This window comes from Venturia canescens, chromosome 1 (assembly GCF_019457755.1).
Source record: "Venturia canescens isolate UGA chromosome 1, ASM1945775v1, whole genome shotgun sequence".
NCBI lineage: Eukaryota > Metazoa > Arthropoda > Insecta > Hymenoptera > Ichneumonidae > Venturia > Venturia canescens.
This window is the reverse complement of record NC_057421.1, coordinates 27,716,558-27,734,858: the sequence shown is the minus strand read 5'-3', so window position 1 is coordinate 27,734,858 and position 18,301 is coordinate 27,716,558. Positions and strand designations below refer to the sequence as shown.

The 18,301-nt window shown below is 43.4% G+C and overlaps 3 protein-coding genes across 9 annotated transcripts; 1 reads left to right on the top strand and 2 right to left on the bottom strand.

Moving 5' to 3' along the window:
- Positions 1-93: 93 nt before the first annotated feature.
- LOC122419266 (uncharacterized) lies at positions 94-4,347 on the bottom strand. Its single transcript, XM_043433694.1, has 6 exons — positions 3,738-4,347; positions 3,439-3,660; positions 3,106-3,365; positions 2,669-2,985; positions 968-2,581; positions 94-745 (listed from the first exon to the last, which is right to left on the bottom strand). The coding sequence occupies exons 1-6, from the start codon at positions 3,903-3,905 to the stop codon at positions 528-530; spliced, it is 2,799 nt and encodes a 932-aa protein (XP_043289629.1). The 5' UTR covers positions 3,906-4,347; the 3' UTR covers positions 94-527.
- Positions 4,348-4,455: 108 nt separating this feature from the next.
- On the top strand, positions 4,456-6,547 carry Cdk2 (Cyclin-dependent kinase 2). The gene is made up of 6 exons (XM_043433706.1): positions 4,456-4,582; positions 4,748-5,007; positions 5,281-5,491; positions 5,589-5,861; positions 5,933-6,136; positions 6,217-6,547. The coding sequence occupies exons 2-6, from the start codon at positions 4,892-4,894 to the stop codon at positions 6,331-6,333; spliced, it is 921 nt and encodes a 306-aa protein (XP_043289641.1). The 5' UTR covers positions 4,456-4,582; positions 4,748-4,891; the 3' UTR covers positions 6,334-6,547.
- tau (microtubule-associated protein tau) lies at positions 6,216-18,086 on the bottom strand. Of its 7 annotated transcripts, none has more exons than XM_043433688.1 (8): positions 16,911-18,086; positions 13,632-15,417; positions 13,390-13,439; positions 11,875-12,052; positions 11,587-11,792; positions 11,312-11,497; positions 10,083-10,133; positions 6,216-7,465 (listed from the first exon to the last, which is right to left on the bottom strand). In XM_043433688.1, exons 1-8 carry the CDS (start codon positions 16,971-16,973, stop codon positions 7,016-7,018), a joined length of 2,970 nt encoding a protein of 989 aa, XP_043289623.1. In that variant the 5' UTR covers positions 16,974-18,086; the 3' UTR covers positions 6,216-7,015. The 7 variants fall into 7 exon arrangements, with proteins under 7 accessions (XP_043289623.1, XP_043289621.1, XP_043289622.1 ...); XM_043433689.1 differs by lacking the exons at positions 6,216-7,465; positions 16,911-18,086 and adding exons at positions 7,836-8,729; positions 9,273-9,437 and having other exon boundaries at positions 13,632-16,203; XM_043433686.1 differs by lacking the exon at positions 16,911-18,086 and having other exon boundaries at positions 13,632-16,217.
- Between the last annotated feature and the right edge of the window lie 215 nt (positions 18,087-18,301).

The following is an 18,301-nucleotide window of genomic DNA, read 5'->3' as shown; positions in this document are numbered from 1 at the left end:
TCAACACTTTGTACGTCGAGTATAGACGGTAGAACTGTTCGGTCCCGACAATAATCATCTAAAGTCCTGAAAATCGGATAATTGCTACTCTGATTCAGGATCAAAAGCGTCTTGATGACATAATTTATTCAGAACAGCTCTGTAACTTTACATCGCCAATTCATTGACACCATCGCGTATGTTTTCGAGATGATTCTATTATATACTTAGCGTATTTACACGTAATATTAGCTACTATAGTACAACAGTAGCGGCACAGACGGGAGCGGGAGCCCGTCATCGTAGACGATGTTTCCTTACGCGTTTTATTCCCTGCTCCATGGATATCGGTCATATCAACAAATTATAATTATCTTTAAAAAATAATATCGAGCTAGAGTAGAGAAAAGCGAGATGAATTCGTAGAGAATCACACGCATGTTTTGAAAACAACTGTGTGTGAGGAAGTACGAAAAATGAGAACGAAAGAAGGAGGAAAAGAAAAAAAAACACATTTTAATATACATCTCATTAATCGCGAGACTACATTATGGATAAATATCACTTAAGGCGCTCGAAGATCGAAGCTTTCTTGGTCGGCTGCTTCCGTGTTTTCTTAGTGTCGCAAGTTTAACGCTCGCCTGTCGCGTGTGGTGTAATTTTTTTTGCAATGTTTTAACCCTACTGTGCATTCTCATGTGGCGAATGTACAGCAGTTTTGATTTGAACATTTTTTTGCACGTCTGACATCGACGAATCTGTTTTTCTGCAAAAAATAAGAAATATCGATCAATGTCAGTTGTCACATTTACTTTTATTATGCTATGTATTCAATAGCATTTAAAATATGCTATGTATTCAATAGCTTTCGTATTGTAATAGTACGCGAAATGTGTTGAATAGATACATAAAGGTTTAATCATTTGACGATGATAAAAAAAAAATTTATTTAAAAAATTTTTATTCTTATTTTTTGCGCACGACTCACCAGATTTTTTAGTGGCGTGTTGAAGCGAGTGAGAAGCTAGCAATGCGGCGCTAGAGAACCATTTTGCACAATCGGAGCAATGTAATTTTTGACCTTTCCAGCCCTGATTAGTTTTTATTCTCTTTCTTCTTCTCCTTCTTCTTCTTGGTCCTTTCCGTACGGTCGTGGCGGCAGCCGCTGTTGCCGAAGACGAAGCGCAAGTTACTGGTTCGTCGAGTTCTATTTTTTGTTCGGTACTTTTACTGCCGCGTTCCTTTCGCGTTTTATTCAAAGTAGTCGCCGTCGCTGAGGTCGCGGCGGCCGTTGTATTGCTCGTGTCTTGTGACGAATTTGGTTTTTTTCGCATCGAATGCATCGACTTGACGTGCCTCGCGAGTACAACGACTACGTCGAACTTTTCTTGACATATTTTGCAAGAAAATTCTTTTTTAGGTACGGAAGAATCGTTGGATCTCAAGGTTCTTTCCTCGAGCCTTTTGATGTTCTTGGGCGACTTTGGGCACAGGCGCGAGTGTGTTTTCACCGCTCTCTTTTGCCGGAAAGTTCGGGAACAATATTCACACTTGAGCGACGCAACGGCGGGCGATCTGCTCTTGGAAGAGTCCGCTCTGGTTATGTCTTCGTCGTCATCGTCCTCGTCGTCATCCGAATCCCCGACCATTATAACTTGATTTTCCTTGTCGCTCGAACCCTTTTCTCTGCTCTCGTCGAGCGTTATTTCCACGATGTTTTTATTTTTCGACCCACCGCTACCGCTCAAACGATCCTCTTCGTCGACGTCGATTTCTATGATCTCGTATTGCTTTTTTGGTTGCGCCCTGTCTCCTCGCGGTCGACTTCCACCTCGTCTCTTCGTGGCGGAAGTTTTCATTTTGTAACGCACGGAGGTACGCACCTGTTTGCGCTTTCTTCGATACATCCTTTTCCTTCTGAATCCTCCTGCGTCCTCCTCGTCCTCATCATCCTCGTTCGGAAACGTTGCTGGTTGTATTATAATCTCGGAATCGCCACGATTCACCGAGGTCAACTGTTGTTTCCGCGGCCTTTTTGCCTTCGGGCTTCCGGTTAAGACGACTGGGGTATGATCTGGCTCGTTCGCAATAGACTTTGTTCGTTCATTATTCCCGATGAGCAATGATGCTCCACTGCTTACTTCTCGTTGCTCTATGACGCCACTGTCGCTGCATCTGTAAGCTAATAACGTACTCGACGATGCGGCGTGGCTGTTGCGCACCAAACTCGTTCTTTTCCATACTTTCATTGACGAATTCACCGTCGCTCCGACTTTTGCAATGTTTTCGTTCTTCGGTTCTTTTTTCACAATTGGAAGTACATCTTTCCGAGTACAATCCATTTTCGGTGGTTCCTCTTCGTGAAAAGCGAATTCAGGCTCGCTTTCTATCGATGTGTCCTGCCAACTGGACCTTGAACTCCGACACAACATCGGGGATCGTTTTCCACTCGGTGAAAACATTCCAAGGCTCTCTTCGATATCGGCAAATGTCAATTCATCCTCAGATTTTTCTTCCTCCATAAACAAGTCATCAACGGTTGATGGTACGATAAATTTTTCTTCTTCCATTGCACATTCGTCCTCGGACACCTCGTATCGATCTGCCATTGAAATCGGTGAACAGACGAATTTTTTTTTTTCTCATGATAACCGCCAAATCTAGAGTGAGAAAAAAATATTATACTTACCGATATCGTTGACCGGAGAATACGACGAAATTGTGCGGGATTTTTCGTTTGTGCTTTCGACCATTTTGTAAGATTCCAGAAGCCGAGCTTTTTCATCAACTATTGATATTGCCATTAATAATTCTTTCGATTGTTTATTATCGTACTCGTGTTGATGATCACTTCTGAGTCGAATATTCTCGGAAGGTTGGTCCGTGTAATGCAGAGGCGGTCGAGCCTGCAGAGGCGACTCGTTCGTTAGTAATTGCTTTTTCATTTGCGTCGGTTTTTTTACAGTTTTTACTGCACCTTCTCCGATCAATCTCTCTACATCAGATCTAGAAAGTATAAATTATTAGTGAAGGCTGCAGAACTATTGGCATGATTTTTTCATTAACATATGACTATGATTGACATGACGTATGATTTGAAAATATTAATATAATGATTGCTCATACTTTACAAGAAATTGGAAATTGGTCGGAGGTGCTCCTGATTCGTCATAGACAGCTACTGCAAAAACTTGGTCGGAATCTTCCACGGCATACAGGGCCAATCTTTGGCCAGCGGCAGTCAGAAATGTGGCAATAGTTTCCTCATCTGAATCATCAAGATTTTCAGTATCGTCGTTGTCAGCGCCAATACTGGCACCAGTAACAAGGTCGTCCTCGTCGTAGTGAGACTCGGAAAAGTGTTTTTCTTCAAAACTGTTGTCATCCTGTTAAACAAATGATCATTTTATTATCCACAATGCAAAGGTAATACGAGTAATACAACATCAAAGTCTTTACCATAGCCGAGCTGTCGTATGAATTATGTTCTTCCCATTGATCCTCCATTTTGAGATCGGAAGGAACCAGAGATGTAAAAGAATCATGGCATAGTTTACTCTCTTGGAACTCGTCAATCTGATCTCCGCGGTAAATCAGAGAATGTTGTGCTTCGTGATAGTTAGGTATGTGCTCCACTATAGCACCGCTTTTTTCTGGGCCAATTTGTTCCTCGATGTTCGACTAATTTTTAACACTCAATAAATTGACAAGCAAAATTGGGCTGGCATACGAATGAGATGAAAAAATTAATATATTACCTCCATTTCCATACAGTCATCATCCATTTTTGGCATATAAATAAATTGTCCAGAGTTTTCGTAAACGCGGAAACATAATTTGTCACTCGATCCGCGTTCCTCGCTTGGACATTCGTAAACATTGTTCTCGGTCATTATGGACATTTTTCCAGCATGTTTTTTCGGCATTCAATGGTAGCTTTTACCTCTTGTGATTGATTTAATTTAACGGATATTTGTATTAAACGCGTATTATTAATTGTTCGATAGCAGTGGACGACCAAGTTCAATGAATAATTACGAGGTTATGTCGATCACGAACAATACGTAAACTCGGTCGTCTCGCATAAAGCTCATAACGCGCTGCACATTCGAGCCAAGTGCCGAGTTTTGGTTTGGTACTTCTTATTTCTCTCGATATGCTCTTGATTATCAATTCAGGATAAAATTTTTTTTTTCACGCTTCTACAAGAGTTCTAGATGGTCTGTAACTCCTGTAGTATGTTTTCGGTAACCAAGTTTTTACTTCTATAAGATTCACAACATTCTAATATAGAAATATCACGTTTATAAATATTTACGAAGAATTTACGGATCCCGCAGAGAAGCGGCAAAGGCCGCAATGAACGTAACGTTTCTACCTATATACTGGTTATTCTATACAAATTCCATAGTATAGCATAACACAAGGGATTCGCGAGATTTGTGTGTTGGTTTATTCGGTGTTTCTCGTCGTCACATACGCAATGCGTATCATGTGGATCATGTGCACCAATGACACACACATATGCAATTTGCATGTTAATAAATATACGAGTTACGAATGTTATTTTAATTTCATTGCCTCAAGTTGGCATTACGTGTCGGTAAGTTATCTGAGCTCGTTGCAATAACGGAGCATGTCCAGAGGGCTCTCTTTCGCACACGAACAATTGTTCGTTTCGTGATAACTGACACATTGCTTTTATTCCAAAGCTCGTGTGTATATGGTTTGTCTTTTAAGCTTTCAACTTTCAATTCTCAACCTCCAGGTGCTCCAACGGATGCAACACGTGCTCTACGGGAAAAAATTAGAGCGGACGCGCGCGCGTCTCTATATTTCTCACAAAACATTTGAATAAAGTGAAAAAAGAATAAATATATTTGCATCCAGCGATCATTGGGCTACAGTGATCATGGATAACTTCTGCAAAATTGAAAAGATTGGCGAGGGAACGTATGGCGTTGTTTACAAGGCGCGAGACAAAGTTACCGGTAGAATGGTTGCTTTGAAGAAAATTCGTCTCGAAACGTATGTTATTTTGATTTGGTATGACGTTTATTGATGAATAACGATAATTTTCGTGTGCATGCTCTGTCTCTGAATTTTTTTTACAACATATTTGTCTGACAGGTAGCTTTTTAACCATAATGACATATCGGCTATGTTGCCATTGCTACTTTAAAAGAATTGAAACTAATTTGTCTTGGTCGAGATTACTATATGCTGCTAAAAAATTATGTACCAAAAAGCGCATGATGGTAAAATCAGGATCGTAGCTTCAACAATTTTCATTTGAAACAGGGAGAGCGAGGGTGTACCATCAACCGCACTTCGCGAGATCTCCTTGTTGAAAGAACTGGCGCATCCAAATGTTATACACCTTTTTGACATAGTGCACAGTAAAAAACACTTATATCTTGTGTTTGAATACTTGGACCAGGATTTAAAGAAGTTACTGGATGCTGTAAGATTTGCTGAAGTGGATGACGACGTTTGGGATGAATTAGTGAAGGTATGAATTGTTTCACATTCTTTTTCCAAAAAAAAAGAGAAAAAAGTTTCTCGAATTAAGATAGAAAAAACACAGTTAATCGGTTGTGTGGTTTCAGAGCTACCTTTACCAACTGCTGAAGGCAATAGCCTTTTGTCACGTTCACCTCATACTGCACAGAGACTTAAAGCCACAAAATCTTTTGATAGACCGGAGGGGTCACATAAAACTTGCTGATTTTGGACTGGCAAGAACATTTGGAGTACCCGTAAGAACTTACACCCACGAAGTAGTAACACTGTGGTACAGAGCACCAGAAATTTTATTGGGGACCAAGTTGTACTCGGCAGCGGTTGATGTCTGGAGTCTTGGGTGTATTTTTGCTGAAATGGTATAAAGAATTTCATCATTGGACAGTTCCCTTGCGCTCTTTTGCTCTATCGATAATTCATTCGTTTTTAGACTACGAAACGAGCCCTGTTTCCAGGCGATTCGGAAATTGATCAGCTCTTTAGGATATTTCGAACTTTTGGAACCCCTGACGAAACTATATGGCCAGGTGTCTCACAACTTCCTGATTACAAATCGATATTTCCACGCTGGGAACCTCGAGATTTGGATTACGTCGTTCCAAGCTTTAAAGAGGACGCTAAAAATTTGTTTTTGGTACAAGCCTATGCTGCTTTTATTCTTATTCATATAAAAAAAAACAATCTCCATTGCTCATTCGTTATTTCCATTCACAGAAATTGTTGACGTACGATCCCAACGAGAGAATTACTGCCAGAAAAGCTTTGGGTCATCCGTATTTCAACAATGTTAAAGTTGTTCCACCACCGCTACCATCGGTAAACAAGGACTGAACATTGTTGTAAATATACCAATCACAACCAACACTTTGTTACTGTATTTACCAAACTCTATCATAATTTTTTACACGCATATTTTTTGATGCTAAAGATAAGAGAAGAAAAAAATGAACAGAAATAGAAAATGATCAATCGATACGAGTATACTTTGCGAATACTTCGAAAAGTCGAAATCTGACGGATATCAATGAAATGAAAATGCTGACGACTTTGGTTTGTTTAATGTTATTCTTTCACCTTTTTCCCCGTTTAATCTCGATACAATACAACGACGTAAGAGGGTAAATTCGGTTTTTCTAATCAAAATTTATGTTCCAAACTGATGTGCAATTTTTTACGCTTTATGTATTAATCGACCAGGTCCGTAGATCGCCGTAACTCAATATTCACTTCAAAGTATTACAAACGATCTTATACTTCAACGTTGCTTTTTGGAGATCTACTGAGATTTGTATTCAAATTGAAATCTACGATTGTGCGGGGCACTTGTGCATGCGCTTTTGGGATCTCTGAGAAACGGACGAGCACGCTCGTCCAATTTGGACTCTAAAAAATTGTTTCTCCGTATAATTGTAAAAAAATGATTTTCATGAATAACTAACGAAGACGCGAGCGTGAAAGTCTGGAAGTGAGAAGGAGTACCGAGAGAGTAAGTGACCTTCATGGGTATTTTTTTTTACTGCATCTGGCGAACTCTGTTAGAGAGGCTCGAAGTCTCGACGAGCTTCGGTAATTTCATGCCAGATTCTCGTTTGTCCGTAGCAGTGATTTCGCTGGGTGGCGATCGAGTCAACTTTGGCAGCGAAACACCTTTCGGAGAAGAGGAAGAGGAAGTGGAGGAGTCGGCCGACAACGACTTCCTTGGACTTGGAGTTTTGGCCCCCTCGTTGTTGGCATCATCTCGAGACTCCTCAAAGATGGTGACTCTTTTGACGCTTGGAGATTCCGGAGATTTGGATTGCAGGCTTTTCCTCAGAGCTCTCGGTGTCAGTGGGGAAACCGGTGCCGGGGATCGTCGTCTGCGAGTGGGCGTCGAGGGAGGAGGATTGGGTTCCGTCCTGGGACTTGATTCTATCTCGATGAAATTTGGACGCTCCGCTGGTGTTTTCGGGAGCTCCTTCATCTGCTGGGAATACGATTGACAAATGTGGGGAAAAGAGTTCAATTTTTAAGGAAATGGGATAATTGAAAATCACAAAATCAAGTCGGCGAGGGAGCAGAATCCGTGGAAGCACGTAGCGGTCGAGAAACCGACGGTGACGAATGACGAGTGGCTGCCAAACACACGTGTCACTCTCAAATCATTTATCTTGCGTGAATTATTCTCGTTAACACGATGAGTGTTGGTGATGGTGGGGTGCAGCTCGATGCGGGCGCTAAAATTCTATTCGACGAGGTTTTATAGGCCGCGAAGGTAAGGGGGCAGGAATGCATGGATGATTGTAAGACAGGAATGCGGGTAAGAATAATTTGGGTGCGTTCAACGCTGTGCCGGGTTAAATCTAGAAAGAAAAATATAATTTTTATGACTTTTCTAATTAATCGTGATACAGACGATACAGATTCGAAGGATGATCAACATTACCAACTAATTTAGTATGCATTTACAATGCAATTCATAAATAAATCAATGGTCGTCGCGGTGATTGCTAGTGAGTGGACGATTAGTCATTTTAATTGTTACAATATCGTATTTGTGTGTTTAAACGAGTCGAAATTACAACAATAACAAACGTACAAGCGCTACAATATTTGCTTTTCTGCGGTGCACGCGCGTGCACCTCCACTTATCTCGCGCGTTCACGTCTATCGCTTTTCATTTTTTTTTTTTTACTTTTTTATATTTCATTGGTTCGTTCCCAAAGCTCTTTCATTTCGATCATCGATTCGAGTATTTGCACAGTGTCGATAATCGCGATATTACGGGAGGGATTAATTTTCGTGAAATATTATTCGGTGAATCTTTCAAACGATCGGTCCTACGCGTCGACACACACGCGTAAAACACTATTTTTCTTGCTCCCTCGAAATAATCGGGCGCCATGGGCGAAGCACACGTTACAGATTTTCCTACGCGGTCTACGACTCTCCTCACCGCCGTGGAACCTCATGTTCGGGCGAAATTTATGCCGCTCTCGCGCGTGCTTCATTTCGTTCTTCTCTCTCGCTCTTTCATTCGATTTTATCCATTGACGGCGGCGGCCTTGTTCGATTCCTTTTGCCGTATCGTAGACGCGTGGAAAACAACGATCCAGGAATAATGAATACAGGGCGAGCGCGAATCGATCCAAAGATCGAAACGGAGCTTAACACTCCTCGTTGAGATTCTCGTCCGAGGTTGGTAGAGGTTCATTTTTGCGGTCGCCGATAACGTTGAACGGTACGGGACTCTGCGACACACAATATCACAATGGTTTTCGTTGTACCGAAAATAGACACGGCGCCTTGGACGAAACGACCTCGAACGGATTCTTGATCGAGTTTTCGAAATTTTATCTGTCGCCATGTTCGACCGTTTTTTCACGTGGGCCCGCCATTTTCTTCGAATTGCGGTGCTGCATTTCTCCGATTGGATTTGGCCCGATGAAAAACAGTGTTGAAACGAATAAGTTTGAAAACTGCGATACTCGTCCTTCAAGTGTCGTCGTCGTTCTTTTCACTGTATTTTTTCCTTTACGATCGATATCCTCTCCTCGATAATTACGCACGGTTTCATTCGGAGGCTTGGAAGCGGGTGTTTTACGTATTAATGGCGCGGCAGTGCCAAGTGCGTGCAAAGCTCAATAGGGGGAGAAGGAACGAGACGACGCGGAGAATAGAGAACAATAGACGAGTTTCAACGGTGGACGCACGAATTGTCGCGGAATCGGATATCGGTCGTTGAAGCAGCCAGTTTGACAGTCGCTGCGAATTGGATGTCACCGGGTTTGTACCTGAGCTCCGCTTCCGTTGAGACTTTCGACATTGGAGCCTCCGGTCTGTCGCAGGTAGTCCTTGTCGTTGAAAATTTTTTTGTCGCCTCCGCCCGGCTTGTGCTTAACGTTGTCCAGCGAGCCGATTTTGCTCTCGGCCTTGATGTCGATCTTCTGGGTTTCAATCTAACGGTACATCACGAGTAGACGTTTATAAGACACGCGCGATACACGGACGAATCGGAACGGAGAGCGGTACAGGGAGTGTTTCGCGATCTTTATGCTCGAGAATTACGCATCCGCCGAGTATTGCAGTAGGAAAAACTTGCGCTTTTTCTATAAGCAATGCGGGGAGGAAGGTTTTGCTCGAACGATCGCGTCGATACCCATCGAGGGTTCGCGATTGGAGGCGTGGAAATGATTTGAGGTGGTTATAAGTATATTTTCGATCAAGTTAGAAACTCGACTTTTCGTGGATATGAAAGCGCCATGCTTTTTTCATTCGTTCAGTGACGTCAGTACTTACTCGAAAGTTGATTTTTCGAAAGGTCCCCGTGCTGAGAAAAGCGTGCATCGTCGACTCTCGTTACAGCGCGCGACACGACACACATTTTTTATTATATTACTTGGTTTTTTTCCATCCCATATACGCAAAACATTCCTCGGAAAGCGTATATGCGTATCGATCCTGCTGTCACGAGAGTGCGACACCATCAAGCAAGACATGCACATGCTGACACACTCACACGCCATACCCACACTCTCATAGATAGAGCTTTCATTTTTCGTCCGTTTATACTTTTGCGGGCGTACGGTATGCGTTTTACTTACGTCGTTATTCGGGGCCGGATCCTGTGGAGTTTTCGGTGGCGTTGACGAGGACTGACAAGACCGAGAACGAACAACAAGTAGAACATTGTTAATAAAAAATGAACAAACATTCCGAAACATGCTTTGGGTAACCAATGAAATTCTTTCAATCTCAATCAACGACTAAAAACATCGACTGATCTTATCGATCATGGCTTCCTACCATCTATTTTTTCCCGCGTAAACCCTGCAACGTGGTCTAAAACGACACGAAAACTCTTCTCGGCATAACATTTATTTCGCCCGTGATCCCATCATTTAATTATGCATTGTTTTCTTTCTTTATTTTTTTTATGATGACGAGAAGAAGGCTGGGTAGTGAAATTGCATTCGGGAAACGTTCAATGACTACTGTACATAACCAAAAAAAAGTTCGAAAATACATGTCGTTTTCAAGCACGTTTGTGCAGGGAGTCTCTGGAATAACGAAGGCCACGTATGCTTGAAAGACATTAAAAGTGACGTTAAATTCAACAAAAATGAAAGTAGAAGAAACGAAACCTTTTTGCGCGATAAAAGTTTTATACTAATTTTTGTTTTCATTCAAACCTCATAAAAGCGTTCATCAAGCATCGACGCGTCAATCTTGAGAAAAAAAATACATTTTGTCGCAAATTCACAAATTCCCTATTCATTAAGTAATTCGCAATATTTTCGATTGTTTTTTTTTTTTTTTTTTTTTTTTTAACAACTTAAGCAAAATAAAAATGGTTCCACATTTCGTGAAAATTCGATAAAATACACTGAAATTATCAACTTTGATTCAAATCCATTGAATTTGAACGTCAATTGTCAAACTTCGTTGTACGATTTGATTGCCTCAAGGCACGAAGCTCCTCGATCGACGCAATACTACGATTGAGTCCACGCCCCTGACAGAAAACAAATCGTGAGAACGCGGACGAGCATTGATTTTCGTGGAAATCGATGCGCTCATCGTTTTCTTTAAATTTCTATTTTGTGATGGTTATCGCTTTCGCGCGAAACGATGCTCGCCAGTGTCACTCGTTTTGTTTCTCATATACAAACAAAATATGCGATGATAAAAAAAACAATGAAACGAGAATAATTAGCGACCTTGAGCAATGGTCGGATGCAATTATTTCATCTAATTTGCAGAGTACAGGGCCTAAAGATAATAATAGAAAAAATATTGAATGTGCGGTAGCGACGAGCGCGTATCGCGTTACCTTAACCGCTCCACCGCCGGGAACGTGCTTCGCGTTGTCTTTCGATCCGACTTTCGGCTTTGCTTTGTCCTTAAAGTCGAGTTTAACCGTTTCGATTTTTTTATCACCCCCGCCAGGTTTGTACGTCGCATTATCCAAACTGCCGACTTTTGGCTTCGCGTTCCACTGAAGTTTAACCTGAGTGATCTGTCGAATCGAAACGTCATTCGGTCAAAAAGTTTCTCGAGTTTTCGTGTGCGCCTGTGAGAAGGAAAACGAGTGTGAATAAAACGTGCCTTTTTGTCGCCGCCGCTCGGCATGTACTTGTCATTCTTCGCTGCGATCTTCGGCTGTGCTTTGCTGAAATCGAGCTTACGATTTTCAATTTTAACTTTGCCGCCTCCGGGCTTGTAGCTCGCGTTGTCAAGTGAGCCTATCTTCGATCTTACCGTCTTGAGGTTCGGCGACGGCGCAGCACCCACCTGAACCTTGTTCATAGGAACTTTTGCGAACAAAGAAAAAATCCGTTACGAAAGTTCGTCAGATATACGCGTGGCGCTGTCAATTCAAGGGATTATACTGACTCTTTTTTTCGGCTGTCGATGGCGGTCCGACTGCCGCGTCTGGAGTTCTCGGCAAAGATTTCACTGATTTGCTCGGTGACTTTATCGGAGATCCGGCCGTCGTTCTCTTCTCGTTGTTCTCCCTGGACTTTGACCCCGGTAATTTCTTCGTTGGAGAGAGCGCAACCCCATTTGTCGTCTAACAAAGTATCGAGTGAAATTTTCATTTTTATTCCTTCTTTAATCAAATTCATCTGGTAGCGAGTTAGTCGGAAGAAAAATTATATTATTGCGACTAGCGTCACTCGGTCCCGTGAGTTTGGCAACGTTGCGACCTCGTTACTTGCTGTCCCGCCTATCCAGCCGTTGTTGACAGAATTTTTCACGCGCGTTCATGTCGCACAATGAGTCTTCAAACGTTTGGCGTCATTAAAACACGGCCGAGAAAAAAATCATCCGTTGCGAGCTTTATGAGTATTGAATGGGTTTTACGAAACTGTAAACATATTCTTCAGATATTTTTCTTTCACTTATGAAAGTTTCTGCAAGAACTGTTTGTCAATGCCTGAAAATTTAATATACAAAGACGGGAAAACCACTGAAGCCCGTAAGAGACCGTGTTAATTTGGAGAATCCGTTTTAATTTTTTTTTCACGAACAAAGTATCCTCGGGCCTTGAAATTTCGACAGGATATTGTTTTATTATTTATTACTATATTCAAATTTTTAAATTGAAATCTCTTCGTTGGATCGATTACCAGATGAACTTTTTTAAATTTTTCTGTTACACGAAGAGACTTTTCTAGCAAAAATTAGTATGTTTTTATAGTAACGTCGGACCATGTCGATGTTGTAACATTAATCGCTACAGAGTGTGTCAAATAATGCAAAATTTGGGGAACCATTACCACGGTCCATAGTAAATAACGCGCTGTACTACATTAAAAATGAAGACCGAGCGAATTTTTATTAAAAACGTAGCAAATAATAAAATGATTTGATGAAAATTTCGTATTTTTCTTTTCGCCGCACTGAATTTCGCTCAATAACATAGCAAAATTCATGCGCCCACCAATTGTACGAGGCGTTGCGAGTACAAACATGAAAATTAACTAGTGTGGCACATGGTTAAATTTCAAGCAATCGCTTCGTTCATAAGCGCGGACTTTGTCAAGTAAATCTTCGTCGAAGAGAAAATTTACTTCTTTTCGGACGGTGCGACTCAACGATACAAACATTTTCGACATTTCGTCAATTTGTCCAGTCGAATTTACCAATTTTTAACCAATATCACCACAAGACACGAGTGACGTTCGGATATCGATACGTCGTTCGACGTAAGAATGTAACAACAGACCTACATTTTGCCTGTCGTACATAGTAAAATTTGAGAGAACTGATTTCGGCATCAAAATTACCATACACTTTGGTGAAATGTAATAGAAAATAGCAAATTTTTCTAGCAAATTCATCGGAAATATTCGTACAAAAGTCTCTCCGTGTGTAGAAATGATTTCTTCGTCGTTTGCTTCTTACCGGAATGCTGGAATGGTTCGTTCGCTCGGCTCCACTTTCGCTGCCGGCATCTGTCAATAAAACGTTCGTATTAGTTGCGCCCTTGGTGCAAGCGTTTGCATGCAATTCTCCCTAAAATTTCTCGAGGCATTTCCACTGTTAGTCTACGTTTCTGAGACCCAGTATTGAAATAAATTGAAATAAAAGTCTCCGAAGAGTGAAAAAGAACATTTTGCCAGTATGTTGGGGCGGTGGAAAAAAACCTGATTTTATCGAACGTCCCGACGAGGAGCGTTTGACGGAGGATGTTTTTGGCCCGTCCGGAGTACCGGCGGCGCTGCTGGGTGTCCGAGCCCGTTCGGAGGCGGAGCCCGGCGTCGGTGGTTTTCCTGCGGGTTCGTTGTTCGGATCGGTTGGTTCGTTGGCGAAAGTAGCTCGTTTTCTGTCCGTCTCTGTAGCACTTTTGTCGCTGATCGCTGGCGAAGCGGGCGTCGAGTTCGCTGAGGCAGGAGTAATCGATCTGCCGGGTGACTTCGGTGAGAGGGATCGAGGTTGCCCGTCGTCGAATCCTTTGACGCTACCGAGCGGAGACTTGGGCGATTTGGGCGAGCTCGGGGAGGCCGAGGAGTGTCGGGAAGCGGGTGAAAGAGGGACGGAGAGGTTCGTCGGATTTTCCGGTGTGCGGGACATCGACGCGGGCGATCTCGAGGGCGCCTCGGCCCTTTCGCTGGTAGCCGGTTCTCCGTGCCGGGATTCGGATCGACTGGAGAGACCGGATTCGCTTCCGGTTTCATTGTTCCGTTCCTTGGCCGCGGATGCTTGGGGATCCTGAAGCGGCGAGGGGTTCGTCGGTCGGGGGGTGGCGGAAGTTTTGCCGGAGCCGGTGTCGTCGATCTCGTGGCCGGAAGGCTCCTCGTTCGCGTTCGTTTTTCCGGGGGTGGCCGAGCGATCGGGATGTTCGAGCGGCGGAGTTGGGCTCGGGGTGGCAGATATTTTGTAAGAATTCCGGGAGCCCGGACGCTCTTGGTCGTTCGGTAGCTTCGCTGGGGACGGGCTCGAGCGATCGGGATTCTCCGGGGTCGGGGTCGCCGATTTGTTTGAATTGGCGAGTGACCGGGTACCCGGAGAGTCCGTACGGATCGTCTGGTCGGTTCGCGCCCCGTTGGCGGCTCCCGGAGTTGAAACCAACGTCGAATTGGCGTCCTCGTCGACGACGACGTCGTCATCGTCGTCTTCGTCTTCATCGCGCTCGCCTCGGGAGGAGCCATCTCGTTTGATGGCTTCGTTCTCCTCGGAGTTATCGGTTCGTTCGTTCTCGGCTGAGGGGCTGCCGGGAGCGAGGCTCGGTGAACGAGAATCTGCGACTTGCATAGTTCCGCGTTGCTGATTATACTTTTGACTGGAAGTTCTGAGCTTCGGAAGATTCGATCGTGTTTCGTCTCTTATGAGCGTCGAATCATCTCTCGGTGGCGAGGCGGTCGTTAGCACTGTTTCGGGAACCGCTCGTGATGAATTCTGCGGGAGAGGCTGTGAGCGAGGATAAAACGGCGAAGCTGAGGTCGGGCTCGAGCCGAAAGAATCGACGTTGATCGTCCTCTGAGGTCGAATTTCACCGCCGCCCCCGTTTCGGGCTTGCTGATGCGCCGGAAAAATCGGAGGCCTCGCGCCTCCGAGGGGTCTTACGCCCGGTGGGCCTGACGGACCGCCGGGAAAGCGGGGCCCTGAACCTTGGACGATCTGAGGATTTTGGGCCGGGTTGGCCGATCGGGGTGGCCCTTGGATCGGATTCCCGTGAGGATTAGGCGGACGCGGAGGTCCGAAGGGGGGTCTGCTCTGGAGGAACTGTCCGGGCACCGGGACCGTCGACGAAGCTCCCAACGGCGGCCTTGACTCGGGGCGGAGACCGGCTCGGGGTTGCTGAATTCCTGGGCGGCCACTGGGCGGGATGCCGAATGCTTCGTTCGCCGGGAATCTCGGCGACTGCGCTGGATGATGAGCCTGAGGTCGAGCTTGAAAATTCGCTGGCAAAGATGGCGGATTTTGCTTTACCTGCTCGGGGAATGATAAAAATATATAATAGTTTTTCAGTCGTACTCGTTGCGCTCTCGCCGCCCATATCGCGGGCCTGCCAGAGCCTTTCTTCCTCATCACTATTTGTCGGGCTGAACGCGCGAGCGACACGAATCTTTTCACCCAAATGACGCTGCCTAAATCGATCTCTTTTGCATAAATCTTGACAGGCCACGCGTCTCCGCACACTCTACTCGATCCTCCAAGTTTTTACTTTTTTCATCTACTCGATCCTTGTACACGCGCGTGTCTCGATAACGAGACTTTTCGAGGACTCTTTGCAGTCCCGCGCCCCTCCTCCTGCAACCCTTTGCGCACCAAACACCCTGTTCGCTCGATAAAAGGATGGCGCGGGGGCGCGAATGTGTCTAAGGACATACCCAACTGCAGACCCCTCGACGCGTGACTCTAAATAATTAACAAAGTCTGCGCCATATTCTTTTCAGTGGTCCTCCTCAAATAAAACCTCCCAAATTTCACATCCCGAGACGTCAATTGGCTCTAAAGTAATAATCCTGCCTCAAAATTATCAGTCAACTCGATGCCTGTGAGGTTCTCACAGCTTAAGAACCGGCATTTCAACAGTCCTTTAGCTTTCGGGGGTGAATAGAAACGTTGTTTCCAAAAATTTTGTTTTCCAGTCGCAAAAAAATTAACATTTCTGTATCTTGGAGGTAAATTATTGCGCATTTCCATTGTACGTGAACGAAAGAAAGAACACAGAAAAGTGCTGGCTTCAATCACCACGCTGAAGAAGCTCGCAACGTTGGAGTCCAACGAAATGAAGAAAAAAAAACATTTTTATTCGACGAAGTATCGGTGCGGGTTGAAAAGCTACGAATTGAAAAATTCGACAGGAAACGAAATTGGAGAATTACTGGAATTATATTGGAGGCTTTTTTTACATCATTTCGTCGGACTCCAACGTTGCAAGCTTCAGCGTCGTGCTTCAACCTTGTGGCTCGAATTTCCATTTTCTTCACCACTTTAAAAAATATTAGTTCAGCGCGGACTATAAAAAAGTGCCCAAATAAAAAGTCTTGTTCCATGAAATTTGTACGGAGATTCACGAAGATTTGTGAATTGAAAGAGAATTTTAAAAATTAGGGTTTTATAGAGCCCCTACAGTAAATGACTGCTTCAAAGAGGAGAGCGTGAGTCGTTTCAAGCTCTTGGTACCTGCCACCGCGTGTCCGATTCGTGCCACCCTTTGCCGTACTCGTCCTATTGAAAAAAATCGATCACACACCGTTCGAAGCTGGCGGACCAGATTCGTTGATCGATTTTGTAACAGAATGGTGGGATAAGAAGAGGGGAATAGCGCAACGAGCATCATTGAACGACGACGACGACGACACGATACTTTCTCAATTTCACTTTTGAGCACCGATCGATATTACCGGTGTCTCGTGCCAACAGATTTTGTTTGCATCGAGAGTAGAGAGACACTGAAGATTCGGGTTAATTCTTACCGTCGGCGGAGCTCGTTCTGCGAAGGAATCCCCGGGTGCGCGCGGCGTCTGCTGCGACTCCATCGCTCGGATCTTTACACTTTAGCTTACGTTTACGCAACTCTCACTTCTTTTTTATTATTGCCCCTCGCTTATTTATTTTTCTATCGATATTGCTTGCAATCTTGACGGACGATTCTTCAAGCAATCTCGAAGTGGATAGCCGATCGTCCATTAACCTGTTGCGTCTCAATCGATTCTCTATTACAAACGCGGAGATAATAATTATTTCGCAATAACTTTAATTTGATGTCAAGGTGTTTTCTACGATGAGGCGTACTGCATTGTGAGCCAAGTGCTGCCTTAATCTCGTACACGATTTCGTGTTTACGATGATGATGCTGCTGCTACGAATTCGTTCTGATACATTCGCATACCGAGTCTACTTCCCGGTCGACCAAATTATTCATTTTTATTATTGTACAACATTCGGAATTCATTTCTTTGGGAATGGTAGTTACGCTGGAGCGGAGCTCCAGAGCCGCAGAGGGGTGGAAAAATATCTTGACTGCTTCAATTTGTTTAAAGTCGATAAAAATACTCGAGATAAGTTAAGCATGCTCAATAAAAAAATATTTTTCTTCGACGTAACTACCGAAAAAGTACTTTCTTTGGTTCGTGTCAATTTTTATGGAGCCGTCGATGGTCGATCGTGAAATTCGTCGGCTCGGGGTGGAATTGATTTCCAATAAATACGTTACCGTGCTCTGATTTAGAACGTGAATGGATATCAACAACTTGTTAAAAAAAACTAAACTACCGTACTAGGAAAAAATAATTTTTGTGGGGAAAAAAAATCTTTTGCTCAATTGAACGAGAAAATGGGGGATGAAAACATTTTTTTTCTTTTGCCATTAAGGTGATCATGTTCGTAGGATCGTATTTTACGGGTGTCTAAATTCAGTCGATCTTTACTTCCTAATTAAAGATATTATCGCTCTAAATTAATGTCAGAGTTATTAATTCAAAATTGTAAATAAATTTCTCCAACTTATTATTTGGCGAATGAAATTACAAGGCATTAATTAATCGGGGATCCATCGCTGACTGAACCGGAAGCCCCGGCTAAAATACTCAAGTTTTTTATGTTAAAAATCGTTTTAGAGAGAGAGCAAAGAAGAAACAAAATGCCGAAATAAGCAGACGCGAAGTTACGAGTGCTCGTTTTACCAATTTTGTTCAATTTTTAACGCAACATATCTTTATTCCTAGTAAGACAATCGTCTTTAATTTATTTCCAAACTTTCATTATATACTTCATTGTTGTTGTGTACTTTTTCCATAAACTTCGTAAATCGTTTATTCAGTCGATTAGCCATTTAAACTCTGTGTAAATATTAACATTTTCTTAA

Bases quoted from the DNA above. Each gene is read 5' to 3' on its own strand.
- LOC122419266 (XM_043433694.1), bottom strand. From the start codon at position 3,905: ATGCCGAAAAAACATGCTGGAAAAATGTCCATAATGACCGAGAACAAT. The intron at 2,986-3,105 runs GTATGAGCAATC...TATACTTTCTAG, and splicing joins AATTTCCAATTTCTTGTAAA to ATCTGATGTAGAGAGATTGA. The intron at 2,582-2,668 runs GTAAGTATAATA...TTTCAATGGCAG, and splicing joins TTCTCCGGTCAACGATATCG to ATCGATACGAGGTGTCCGAG.
- Cdk2 (XM_043433706.1), top strand. From the start codon at position 4,892: ATGGATAACTTCTGCAAAATTGAAAAGATTGGCGAGGGAACGTATGGC. The intron at 5,008-5,280 runs GTATGTTATTTT...CATTTGAAACAG, and splicing joins AAGAAAATTCGTCTCGAAAC to GGAGAGCGAGGGTGTACCAT. The intron at 5,862-5,932 runs GTATAAAGAATT...ATTCGTTTTTAG, and splicing joins GGTGTATTTTTGCTGAAATG to ACTACGAAACGAGCCCTGTT.
- tau (XM_043433686.1), bottom strand. From the start codon at position 15,516: ATGAGGAAGAAAGGCTCTGGCAGGCCCGCGATATGGGCGGCGAGAGCG. The intron at 11,793-11,874 runs GTCAGTATAATC...TGTTCGCAAAAG, and splicing joins ATCGACAGCCGAAAAAAAGA to TTCCTATGAACAAGGTTCAG. The intron at 11,498-11,586 runs GCACGTTTTATT...TCGATTCGACAG, and splicing joins CGAGCGGCGGCGACAAAAAG to ATCACTCAGGTTAAACTTCA.